Below are 14,016 nucleotides of genomic sequence, written 5' to 3'. Positions count from 1 at the left end.
TGGAAGAAGGAGATTTGGTAAGGAAGGGGAGGGATATGGAGATTTGGTAAGGGAGGGGGTCTGGTTGGAAGAAGATGGGGATTTGGTAAGGAAGGGGAGGGATATGGAGATTTGGTAAGGGAGGGGGTCTGGTTGGAAGAAGGAGATTTGGTAAGGAAGGGGAGGGATATGGAGATTTGGTAAGGGAGGGGGTCTGGTTGGAAGAAGGAGATTTGGTAAGGAAGGGGAGGGATATGGAGATTTGGTAAGGGAGGGGGTCTGGTTGGAAGAAGGAGATTTGGTAAGGAAGGGGAGGGATATGGAGATTTGGTAAGGGAGGGGGTATGAGATGGGAGGGGGTATGACGTTGAAGAGAAGGGGGTCATAGGGGGGGATTAGGTGGCTGTGAAGGCAGAATGAGCACACAGACACCTCTCTATGTATCGATATCTATAGGCTCAGAGTCGTTGATATGGAGATCGGTTCCCTCTGAAGCTGATAATTATCGATCCCCATTCCAGGGATGAAGCAAGTCGGCTGCCCCCGATTAGAGGTTGTCTCCCTCCCCTGGATCCGGTGATCGCCCCTCCTCGGTGCACAGACACTCCTATTGCAGGGAATCCGGTAGGGGTGATGATCCGGTAAGAGTCCCCCGTGGATGTCAGCGGAGCCGGGTGTGGCCCCGGAAGTGGGCTCCTCCCATGATGGCGGCGGAGTCGGACGGTGGTCTTGTGGCTCCCCGGTACCCCCGTTACTCTCTCCGGGACGGGGTGTGGGTGGTGGTGGCTCTGCTGGTCTTCTTCTCGGACGGGGCGTCTGACCTGTGGCTGGCGGTGGATTACCTGCAGCAACACCGGTTCAGCTGCTTCTGGCCCACCGTCCTGCTGGTGCTGCTGCCCTCCCTACTCACCCAGAGCCTCAGCTTCAGCTGGGTGGTCACCGACCGCAGCCCATCTCCTCCCGGGGGCAACCGAGTCTGCTGCCGCCTCTGTGCCTGGATCCTGCAGGGCTCCATCCACCTGCTGCAACTCGGACAGGTCTGGAGGTGAGAGATTGGGGGGCATCTGAGGGCACATGGGGGGGGGGGGGGGGGGACATTAGGGGCATCTCAAGGCACATGGAGGATGGGGGGACTGAGGACACATGGAGGATGGGGGACATTGGGGGCATCTGAAGGCACATGGAGGGACATTGGGGGCATCTGAAGGCACATGGAGGGACATTGGGGGCATCTGAAGGCACATGGAGGGACATTGGGGGCATCTGAAGGCACATGGAGGGACATTGGGGGCATCTGAAGGCACATGGAGGGACATTGGGGGCATCTGAAGGCACATGGGGGACATTGGGGGCATCTGAAGGCTCATGGAGGGACTGACTGATGGGATCTGAGGACACAATGACATATGGAGGATGAAGGGGCTGAATGATAGGTAGGGTCTGAGGACACATGGAGGGGCTGGAGACACAATGACACATTGAGGATGGAGGGACTGACTGATGGGATCTCAGGACACAATGACACATGCAGGGGCAGAATTATAGGGTCTGATGAGACGTGGGGGGCAGTTGATAGGGTCTGATGACATATGGAGGCTGGAAGGGTAGAATGATAGGGTCTGATGACATATGGAGGCTGGAAGGGTAGAATGATAGGGTCTGATGACATATGGAGGCTGGAAGGGTAGAATGATAGGGTCTGATGACACATGGAGGATGGAGGGACTGACTGATGGGATCTGAGGACACAATGACACATGGAGGATGAGGAGCAAAATTCTAGGGTCTGATGAGATATGGAGGATAGAGGGGCAGAATTCTAGGGTCTGATGAGATATGGAGGATAGAGGGGCAGAATTCTAGGGTCTGATGAGATATGGAGGATGGAGGGGCAGAATTCTAGGGTCTGATGAGATATGGAGGGGTAGAATTCTAGGGTCTGATGAGATATGGAGGGGCAGAATTCTAGGGTCTGATGAGATATGGAGGATGGAGGGGTAGAATTCTAGGGTCTGATGAGATATGGAGGATGGAGGGGTAGAATTCTAGGGTCTGATGAGATATGGAGGATGGAGGGGCAGAATGCTAGGGTCTGATGAGATATGGAGGATGGAGGGGCAGAATTCTAGGGTCTGATGAGATATGGAGGATGGAGGGGTAGAATTCTAGGGTCTGATGAGATATGGAGGATGGAGGGGCAGAATTCTAGGGTCTGATGAGATATGGAGGATGGAGGGGCAGAATTCTAGGGTCTGATGAGATATGGAGGATGGAGGGGTAGAATTCTAGGGTCTGATGAAAAATGGAGGATGGAGGGGTAGAATTCTAGGGTCTGATGAAAAATGGAGGATGGAGGGGTAGAATTCTAGGGTCTGATGAGATATGGAGGATAGAGGGGTAGAATTCTAGGGTCTGATGAGATATGGAGGATGGAGGGGCAGAATGCTAGGGTCTGATGAGATATGGAGGATGGAGGGGCAGAATGCTAGGGTCTGATGAGATATGGAGGATGGAGGGGTAGAATTCTAGGGTCTGATGAGATATGGAGGATAGAGGGGCAGAATTCTAGGGTCTGATGAGATATGGAGGATGGAGGGGCAGAATTCTAGGGTCTGATGAGATATGGAGGGGCAGAATTCTAGGGTCTGATGAGATATGGAGGATGGAGGGGCAGAATGCTAGGGTCTGATGAGATATGGAGGATGGAGGGGCAGAATTCTAGGGTCTGATGAGATATGGAGGATGGAGGGGCAGAATTCTAGGGTCTGATGAGATATGGAGGATGGAGGGGCAGAATGCTAGGGTCTGATGAGATATGGAGGATGGAGGGGTAGAATTCTAGGGTCTGATGAGATATGGAGGATAGAGGGGCAGAATTCTAGGGTCTGATGAGATATGGAGGATGGAGGGGCAGAATTCTAGGGTCTGATGAGATATGGAGGGGCAGAATTCTAGGGTCTGATGAGATATGGAGGATGGAGGGGCAGAATGCTAGGGTCTGATGAGATATGGAGGATGGAGGGGCAGAATTCTAGGGTCTGATGAGATATGGAGGATGGAGGGGCAGAATTCTAGGGTCTGATGAGATATGGAGGATGGAGGGGCAGAATGCTAGGGTCTGATGAGATATGGAGGATAGAGGGGCAGAATTCTAGGGTCTGATGAGATATGGAGGATAGAGGGGCAGAATGCTAGGGTCTGATGAGATATGGAGGATGGAGGGGCAGAATTCTAGGGTCTGATGAGATATGGAGGATGGAGGGGCAGAATGCTAGGGTCTGATGAGATATGGAGGATGGAGGGGCAGAATGCTAGGGTCTGATGAGATATGGAGGATAGAGGGGCAGAATTCTAGGGTCTGATGATATATGGAGGATGGAGGGGCAGAATGATAGGGTCTGATGACACATGGGTGTTGGAGAGGCAGAATGATAGGGTCTGATAATGACGCACGGGGGGTCTAGAGGCAGAATGAAAGGGTCTGATGACACATGGGGGGTGGAGGGGCAGAATGATAGGGTCTAATGACACATGGGGGGTGGATGGGCAGAATGATAGGGTCTAATGACACATGGGGGTGGAGGGGCAGAATAATAGGTTCTGATGACTCGTTAAGGATGGAGGTGCAGACTGATAGGGTCTGAGGATACAATGACACATGGAGGATAGAGGGGCTGATTAATAGTGAAGATACAGTGACCCATGGAGGCTAGAGGGACTGACAGCTAGGGTCTAAAGATACAATGACACTTGGAGCCTGGAGGTGCTGATTACTGGGGTCTCAAGATATGCCACATAGGAGGCTGGAGGGGCTGATTAATAGAGTCTGAAGATACAATGACACATGGAGGCTGGAGGGGCTTACTAACAGGGTCTGAAGATACAATGACAGATACAGGTTGGAAGGACTGACTACTAGGGTCTGAAGATACAATGACACATGGAGGCTGGAGGGACTGAAGGGGTCTGCAAATACAATGATAGATACAGGCTGGAGGGACTGACAACTAGGGTCTAAAGATACAATGACACTTGGAGCCTGGAGGTGCTGATTACTGGGGTCTGAAGATATGCCACATGGGAGGCTGGAGGGGCTGATTAATAGAGTCTGAAGATATGCCACATGGGAGGCTGGAGGGGCTGATTAATAGAGTCTGAAGATACAATGACACATGGAGGCTGGAGGGGCTTACTAACAGGGTCTACAATACAAGATACAATGATAAATGGAGGATGTAGGGGCTGATTAATAGGATGTGAAGATACGGTGACCCATGGAGGCTGGATAGTCTGACTAGTAGGGTCTGAAGATACGACATCTAGAGGCTGGAGATGCTGACATTAGGGTCTGAAGATATGACACATGGGGGGTCTGTAGGAGCTGACTAAGGGTCTGAAGATATGACACATGGGGGGTCTATAGGAGCTGACTAAGGGTCTGAAGATACAGTCACTGATACAGGCTTGCTGTAAAGGGGACTGACTGATGGATGGGTTCTGAAGACGCAATGACAGACTGGAGGGAAATTTCCCAAACTGGGGGACATTCATCAGAATAAAGAGACATCAAGCAACCTTGAGGGTACACAGAATAAAAGTGTCTGGTGATACAGCGATGCCAAGGCTTGTTGCTATAAGGACTGGAGGGACATTTTCCAAACTGGGGGCCTCTAACTGGGGCATCAACTAAGCCTGCGGGTACACCGATTAAATGTGGCTGGAATAAAGTGATCATGGAGTTTGCTCCTTGGGGGGGGGGTCACAAACTGGTGGCCATTAGGATTAGGGGACAACAAATAAGCTAAGGTACACTTATTGCTGTGGCTGAAGATATAGTAACGATGGAGCTTGTTCCTATGAGGACTGCACAGACATTTCCATAACTGGGGGCCTTGAATTGGGGCATCTGCTAAGCCTAAAGGTGCAATGATGAATGTGGCTGAAGATACATGACTGATGAAGGTGACTGGGAGACCCTTCCTAAACTGTGGGGCAATTACTTGAGATTGGGGGACTTTAACTAGTGGGTGGAATGGAAGACTGTGCATATTGCTGAACGATTTGGACATTAATGAATGAATTGTGACTGAACTGGGGTTATCTGTGCTAAAACGTCTGGATTGATCTGAGGTCATTAGAAGACGCAAAGTCATAACAGTAGTTGTCACCGGAAGAAGCTGGGTCAGGCGCATGGAGCAGAGTAGACTAGCAGCCCTTGAATCTGGATCTCCAGCAAAGCCCAGGGTGAGAGTTATGAGGAAAATCGCCGAGTAGTTAAAGAGAAGCTTTAGACAAAACACTTAAATAATAGAGAAAATACTTCACTTTTTTTTTCTAAAGTCAAAAACTTTATTCATTTTACTTCTTAAATAAACCCCATGTAAAAAGTGAAAGTTCTCGTTTATCCAGGTTGTGGTGTATCTAATAGTCTCATTGAAATAGACTTGTACACCAAATAAGTCCCATTGAAAGTGAATAACTACTACCAGATTTACATACCCTAAGGGCTCATTTATATTTGCTTTGGCTTCAACAAGGCTTCGGACAGGCTTTGTCAAAGCTCTCTGAACGCCAGTCAAAGCTCCTGTCACTAAATAAAATGGTTATCTTACAATCCTGTTTATACCTTGCTTTTTGCTTTTCTTTGCTTTGGCTTCTCTTCAAAAATGATACTCCATGTAGCTTCAGTGGTGCTTCAAAGTGTCTTCAAAGCCTCCATAGAAGTCTATGGCAAAGCTCGCTTAAAGCCCCACCAAAGCTCCATGAAGCCACACAAAGCCTCAGTGAAGCACCAAGCAAAAGCAGGTGTAAGCAGGACTGTAAGCTACCCATTTTATTTAGTGACAGGAGCTTTGACTGGCGTTCAGAGAGCTTTAACAAAGCCTGTCCGAAGCCTTGAATTGAAGCAAGTGTTAGGCTGGATTCACACCTATGGCAGTTTTAGTGCTTTTTGCATTTTGCAGATTTTCTCTACAGAACGTGTTCCATAGGAAACCATGGTACATGGACTGTAGAGCAAATCTGCAAAATGCAAAAAGCACTAAAAATGCCATAGATGTGAGTCAAGCCTAAAGGAGCCCTTAAAGCGGAGGTCCACCCTAAAGTGGACCTTCCGCTCATCGGAACCCTCCCCCCCTCCGGCGCCACAATTGGCACCTTTCAGGGCGGATGGGGGTGCAGATACCTGTACAGCACAGGTATCTGTACCCACTTCCGGGATAGCTCTCTGCGGAAAGGGGCGTATATTACGCCCCTTTCCGCAAGTGCCCCGCTGCCTGCTGGGAAAACACACAGATCCCAGAGGCAGCGGGGACCGTCCTTATTGCGCAGCGCGGCTCACGCATGCGCAGTAGGGAACCGGGAAATGAAGCCGAAAGCTCCATTTCCTGATTCCCATACCCAAGATGGCGGCGGCAGCACCCGACAAGACGATCGAGAGATCGGCTTCGGGTGCCGACATCGCGGGCGCGCTGGACAGGTAAGTGTCACTATTTTAAAAGTCAGCATCTGCAGTATTTGTAGCTGCTGGCTTTAACAAAAAAAAAAAAAAACGCGGAGTCCCGGCGGACTCCCGCTTTAAAGTGGGGTGCCCCCTAAAAAAAATAAAATTAAAAGTTAGCAGCTACAAATACTGCAGCTGCTGACTTTTAATAATCGGACACTTACCTGTCCCAGGGTCCAGCGATGCGGGGAACGAAGCCCCCCCCCCCCCTCGTTCCCTGCTCCGCTCGCGGCGCCATCATTCTTACTGTGGGTACCTGGCTGTGGCTTCACAGCCGGGCACCCACTGCGCATGCGCGAGCGGCGCAGGGCGCCGTGATATGCCGCACAGTCATCTGGGACACATGACAGGTCCCAGATGACTTTGCGGCGCGAGGGGAAGTGATGTCACCAGCCCGGGCAATGAAGAAGGCAGACTACGAGGGACCCCCTAGCAACAGGCATTTAGAGGTGAGTAAAAAGAACATTTTTTCCAATTATTATTTATTTTTATTTTTTTAAAGAATTTTAAAGAATTTTTTATATTTTGGTGGCAGCACCACTTTAAGCCAAAACAATTCTGTAAGTTTTGGATACACTAGGAGATTGTTAGAACCTATGTCAGTTTTTTTCTGTGTCCTGTTTGGGAGATTTCCCTTCACTTCAGAATTTGAATTTCCCACCACTTTCTGTCCAGTTGGCAAAGGCCATCAGGAATAATTGAGAGGCTGAAGCTCCCGGCAGGGACACAAATATTGTGCAGTGCAGCAATCAGGTGTAAGTCCATGTTATTTCACTGTAGATCCAGATGTAATGGGGAGGAGTATTGAAACAGAATCAGTAAAAGCCCGACAGGGGGTCCTAAGCCTTCCTTATTCATCAAAGAAAAAATATGTAGGCTTTAAATACACCTAAATCTGATTTTACTAAAGTACACTATATTACCAAAAGTTTTTGTGAAGCCTGCCTTTACACGCACATGAACTTTAATAGCCTCCCAGTCTTAGTCCGTAGGGTTCAATATTGAGTTGGCCCACCCTTTGCAGCTATAACAGCTTCAACTCTTCTGGGAAGGCCGTCCACAAGGTTTAGGAGTGTGTCTATGGGAGTGTTTGATCATACTTCCAGAAGAGCATTTGTGAGGTTAGGCACCGATGTTGGATGAGAAGGCCTGGCTCGCAGTCTGCGCTCTAATTCATCCCAAAAGTGTTCTACCGGGTTGACGTCAGTACTCTGTGCAGGCCAGTCAAGTTCCTCCACCCAAAACTTGCTCATCCACGTCTCTATGGACCTTGCTTTGTGCACTGGTGCGCAGTCATGTTGGAACAGGAAGGGGCCGTCCCCAAACTGTTCCCACAAAGTTGGGGGCATGAAATTGTCCAAAATGTCTTGGTAGGCTGACGCCTTAAAGCGGACCTCCAACCTAAAGTGGAAGGTCCGCTCATCGGAACCCCGCCCCCCTCCGGTGCCACAATTGCCACCTTTTAGGGGGGAGGGGGGTGCAGATACCTGTATAAACCAGGCATCTGCACCCACTTCCAGGACAAGCTAGCCACAGATGCCCCCCCCCCTTGTGTTCTGGGAAACACACAGTTCCCAGGACACAGCAGGGACCAGTGGAGACGTGCAGCGCGACTCGTGCATGCGCAGTAGGGAGCCGGGTAGTGAATCTACAACGCTTCAATTCCAGATTTCCTGACAGAGGATGGCGGCGGGGGCAGCTGAGAGACAAGCGATCGCTCGTCATCTGCTGCTGAGACATCGCTGGACCCTGGGACAGGTAAGTGTCCATTTATTAAAAGTCAGCAGCTGCAATATTAGTAGCTGCTGACTTTTAATATTTTTTTGAAGGTGCAGCTCCTCTTTTTAAGAGTTTCCATCTCTGGAACTAAGAGGCCAAACACAACCCCTGAAAAACAACCCCACACCATAATCCCTCCTCCACCACATGATTTGGACCGGTCCACAAAGCAAGGCCTATAAAGACATGGATAAGCGCGTTTGGGGTGGAAGAACCTGACCGGCCTGCACAGAGTCCTGACCTCAACCCATAGAACACCTTTGGGATGAATTAAGGTGGAGCCAGGCCTTCTCGTCCAACATCAATGCCTGACCTCACAAATGCGCTTCTTGAAGAATGGTCAAACATTTTCATAGACAAACTCCTAAACCTTGTGGACGGTCTTCCCAGAAGAGCTGAAGCTGTTATAGCTGCAAAGGGTGGGCCAACTCAATATTGAACCCTACAGACTAAGGCTGGGATGCCATTAAAGTGCATGTGCGTGTAAAGGCAGACGTCCCAAATACTTTTGTTAATGTAGTGTATATGCACAATGTCTTAGTAGGCTTAGCCTAGCTCCCACGCTCTGCGTACCAAGACCTTAGCAGATTTATTATGAAAATAAGGCAGTTCACCTTGTTTTTATCTTTTCCTCCGCTCAGATACCTGAGAGCATTGTACCTGGGCCTGCAGAGCCGATGGCAATCCGAGCAGCAGAGCCGACACTTCTACTGGCGCATGATGTTTGAGAGCGCTGACATCAGCATGCTGCGACTCCTGGAGACCTTCCTGAAGAGCGCCCCCCAGCTGGTGCTGCAGCTCTGCATCATGGGTGCAGCAAGGCCATGTGGAGCCCCTGCAGGGTGAGTCCGCCTAATCTTTACCTCTTTGTGTTTGGTACCCAGTTCTCACCCTTCCATGAGTCGCAACCCTAATTCTCTGATTTCCAGCTATAGAGTGAACCTGCCGCAAAAATGGCCAATTCATATGATTGGGGGGGGAGGTTTTATTTAGAAACGGCAAATTCTAGTGATCAATGGTTTTAGAAATAGAGGACACTGAAGTCATATGTCATTAATAACGTTTTCCATAGAAGCTTGGTCCTGACCCAAGACCACATTCTGACCTTTCTTCTTCTTCTACCCTTCACATAAAAGGACCCTCAGGGGAGCTGAGAACATTTACTTTGTCAGTATTAAAGAAAAGCTGTCAGAAGGTGCTCACACTTTCATATGTCCTCATGAACATGTTACCCCCTAGGCTAGGGGTGTCCCAGACTTTTTTCAAAGAGGGCCGGATTTGATGAAGTGAACATGCGTGAGGGCCGACCATTTTGCCTGACATTCTTTGAGCCCGTTAAAATTCGGTCCTAGTGTGTTCGTTCAAGCTCTAATACACTGCCCAACAAGAATTCTCTTGCCTTTATGGCTGTGTGTGGGAAGAGATGAGCTCGGGCGTATTTGTACATACTGTATTAATTGGCGTATAACACGCACCTTCACTTTAACCACTTCCCGACCAGCGCACGACTATGTACGTCGACAGAATGGCACGGGCAGGCATATTGGTGTACAGGTACGTCCAATATTCAATGCCGCCCTGCCATCGGGAGCGCGCCGCTGGCGGCGTGCTCCGCGCTGGTCGGGACCCCTGTGAGTCCAGTCGCGGGACCCGCGGATTCGATCGCCGCAGGCATCCCCGCGATCGTCCCACGGAGCGGCCGAATGGAGGAAATGCCGAGTAAACAGCATTTCTCCATTCTGCCTAGCAACTAGTGACGCTGATCTCTGCTCCATGTGATTGGAGCAGAGATCAGTGTTCACTAAATGAAAGCCCAACCCCCCACAGTTAGTAACGCACCCCTAGGAACACTTAACCCCTACACTGCCACCCACTGGTTAACCCCTTCACTGCCAGTGTCATTTACACAGGAATCATTGCATTATATAGCAGTGATTTACTGTATAAATGACAATGGTCCCAAAAATGTGTCAAAAATGTCCGATGGGTCCCCCACAATGTCGCAGTCACAATAAAAATCGCTGATCGCCGCCATTACTAGTAAAAAAAAAAATAATAAAAAATTAATAAAAATGCTATAAAACTATCCCTATTTTGTAAACGCTATAACTTTTGCGCAAACCAATCAATAATAGCTTATTGCGATTTTTTTATTACTGAAAATATGTAGAAGAATACGTATCGGCCTAAACTGAGGGAAAAAAATGTTTTTATATATTTTTGGGGGATATTTATTATAACAAAAAGTAAAAAATAATGTGTTTTTTTCAAAATTGTCGCTCTATTTTTGTTTATAGCGCAAAAAATAAAAACCGCAGGGGTGATCAAATACCACCAAAAGAAAGCTCTATTTGTGGGAAAAAAAGGACGTCAATTTTGTTTGGGAGCCACGTCGCACGACCGCGCAATTGTCAGTTAAAGCGACGCAGTGCCGAATCGCAAAAAGTGGTCTGGTCTTTGACCAGCAAATTGGTCCGGTCTGAAAGTGGTTAAGAGGGAAGTTTCAGGAAAAAAATAATAATTTTAAATAAAGAACTGTGAACCAAAATAATGGTTAGTGCCCATCAAATGCAGCCTAATCATTGCCCATCTGCAGACCCACCATTGCCATGAATGTAGCCTCACCATTGCCATGAATGTAGCCTCACCATTGCCAGGAATGCCCCCACCATTGCCAGGAATGCCCCCTCATAGCCAGGAATGCCCCCTCATAGCCAGGAATGCCCCCTCATAGCAGGAATGCCTCACCATAGCCAGGAATGCCTCACCATAGCCAGGAATGCCCCCACCATTGCCAGGAATGCACCATCATTGCCAGGAATGCACCATCATTGCCAGGAATGCACCATCATTGCCAGGAATGCCCCCACTATTGCCAGGAATGCCCCCACCATTGCCAGGAATGCCCCCACCATTGCCAGGAATGCCCCCACCATAGCCAGGAACGCAGCACCATTGCTAGGAATGCAGCACCATTGCCAGGAATGCCCTGACGAGCGCCAAAGGAGAATCTCCTGTTTACACGGCGGCCTCTTTAATAGAAAGTCCCGCCTGCTTTGATGGACAGAACAGTCGTCCAATGGCAGCGCCGGAGACGGACTTCCTATTACAGAGGCCGCTCGTAAACAGGAAATTCTCCTGTGTATGGCGCTCAGTCCTGACTCCTCCCTGTCCCTTCCAAAGCATATACATCTTTTGTGGCCCCAGCGCTGGGAGTTCGTCGGGGGCCACAAAAGATATGTATGTCCAAATAACCAGGCGGGCCGTTCAAAACTGGCCCGCGGGGCCGGACTTTGGACATGCCTGCCCTAGGCACAAACATATGCAAAGTCCAATATTCTCATAGGTAAGAACTGGCCCACCATCCCGCACCTCCCTGTTGGCCCATCGCTTTAATGGCGGGCCTCACTGGCCAATCAGGAGGCAAAATGGAGCGCACAAATTTTCAACTTCACCTAGAAGTATTGGAATTTTCATATTTGGGGGCCTGTTGTTCTGGGGCTCTTTGAGATTTCGTTGAAGATGTGTTTTTTTTTTTTTTTCTTCCCAAGTATGCCGTGTACACATGACGGGACTTTCCGTCAGAATAAACTCTGACGGTCTTTCCGACGGAATTCCGACCGAACGGACTTGCCCACACACGATCACACCAAAGTCCGTTTGTTTCGAATGTGATGACGGATGACGGGACTAGAGAAGGAAGTTCAACAGCCAGTAACCAATAGCTGCCCTTGCGTCGTATTTGGTCCGTCGGACCAGCGCACAGACAACGGTTTTCCCGATAGGAAATTGATTCCATTGGAAAGATTTAAAACATGTTCTATTTCTAGGCCTGTCAGAATTTTTGAAGAAAAAAGTCAGATAAAGCCCCACACATGATCGGAATATCCGTCGAAATGATTCCATCGGACCTAAGGGGATGTAAGGGGTTTGATTTACTAAAGGCAAAGAGACTGTGCACTTTGCAAGTGCAATCACACTCTGCAAGTGCATTTGCTCCATAGCTTAGTAAATGAGGTAAAGCTTCACTTTACAAAAAAATATCCAATCACATGCAAGGAAAAAAATAATAATTTTTAGCATGAGCCTGATTGGATGATGGAAGTCATACCAGCTTCCCTCATTTACTAATCTCTGGAGAAACTGCATTTACAAGGTGCACAGTCTATTTACCTTTAGTAAATGAACCCCTAGGTGTCATTATTTTACAATTGTAGCCAGTTTAGCCTGTTGTAGGAACTCATTGGTGTGCTTTAAAGCTGAATGCTATACACCTCCACATTCACAGTGTACTATATACAGTGCGTAGTGTGCAGTATATGCCAGGTTTCACTATATACACTGAGTTGAGTACAGTATATGCAACATGCACTATACACAGTGCATAGAGTGTAGTATATGCAGGATACAGTATACACAGTACATAGAGTGTAGCATATGCAGGATACAGTATACACAGTACATAGAGTGTAGTATATGCAGGATACAGTACATAGAGTGTAGTATATGCAGGATACAGTACCTAGAGTGTAGTATATGCAGGATACAGTACCTAGAGTGTAGTATATGCAGGATACAGTACATAGAGTGTAGTATATGCAGGGTACAGTATATACAGTACGCAGAGTGTAGTATATGCAGGGTACAGTATATACAGTACGCAGAGTGTAGTATATGCAGGGTACAGTATATACAGTATGCAGAGTGTAGTATATGCAGGGTACAGTATATACAGTATGCAGAGTGTGGTATATGCAGGGTACAGTATATACAGTACGCAGAGTGTGGTATATGCAGGGTACAGTATATACAGTATGCAGAGTGTAGTATATGCAGGGTACAGTATATACAGTACGCAGAGTGTAGTATATGCAGGGTACAGTATATACAGTATGCAGAGTGTAGTATATGCAGGGTACAGTATATACAGTATGCAGAGTGTAGTATATGCAGGGTACAGTATATACAGTACGCAGAGTGTAGTATATGCAGGGTACAGTATATACAGTATGCAGAGTGTGGTATATGCAGGGTACAGTATATACAGTACGCAGAGTGTGGTATATGCAGGGTACAGTATATACAGTATGCAGAGTGTAGTATATGCAGGGTACAGTATATACAGTACGCAGAGTGTAGTATATGCAGGGTACAGTATATACAGTATGCAGAGTGTAGTATATGCAGGGTACAGTATATACAGTATGCAGAGTGTAGTATATGCAGGGTACAGTATATACAGTACGCAGAGTGTAGTATATGCAGGGTACAGTATATACAGTATGCAGAGTGTGGTATATGCAGGGTACAGTATATACAGTACGCAGAGTGTGGTATATGCAGGGTACAGTATATACAGTATGCAGAGTGTGGTATATGCAGGGTACAGTATATACAGTATGCAGAGTGTGGTATATGCAGGGTACTGTATATACAGTATGCAGAGTGGTATATGCAGGGTACAGTATATACAGTACGCAGAGTGTAGTATATGCAGGGTACAGTATATACAGTACGCAGACAGGGCTGTGCTCTATGACAGAGCTGTACAAATCTCAAGACAGTATAGTCAGAAATACAAATCCCTTTGAGCCCGTCATATGTATTCTATCTGTGTATTAGATGTTTTCCTGGAGTTCAGCTTTAGAGTGACATGCTAGGTGCCCGGCCATCATGCCAACATTCCATCTTCAATAAATGGAGTCCCTTGTTCCGGGGTCAGACATTTCGTTCTCCAGGTACTTTTGTGTTTATAT

At 48.0% G+C, this 14,016-nt stretch overlaps 1 protein-coding gene across 1 annotated transcript in view; it reads left to right on the top strand.

The window, feature by feature from the left end:
• Window positions 1-373: 373 nt before the first annotated feature.
• XKR7 (XK related 7) overlaps window positions 374-14,016 on the top strand; it is a 24,168-nt gene continuing 10,525 nt past the window's right edge. The window contains 3 exon segments of the mRNA XM_077460458.1: window positions 374-1,024; window positions 8,902-9,070; window positions 9,072-9,102. Of these exon segments, the coding sequence (XP_077316584.1) occupies window positions 681-1,024; window positions 8,902-9,070; window positions 9,072-9,102 (544 nt within the window). The 5' untranslated portion in view covers window positions 374-680.

Source organism: Lithobates pipiens, unplaced genomic scaffold (genome assembly GCF_037356315.1).
Source record: "Lithobates pipiens isolate NorthernLeopardFrog02 unplaced genomic scaffold, aLitPip1_a1.2 Scaffold_28, whole genome shotgun sequence".
In the NCBI taxonomy this organism is placed as follows: domain Eukaryota; kingdom Metazoa; phylum Chordata; class Amphibia; order Anura; family Ranidae; genus Lithobates; species Lithobates pipiens.
This window is presented reverse-complemented; position numbering and strand designations above follow the sequence as displayed.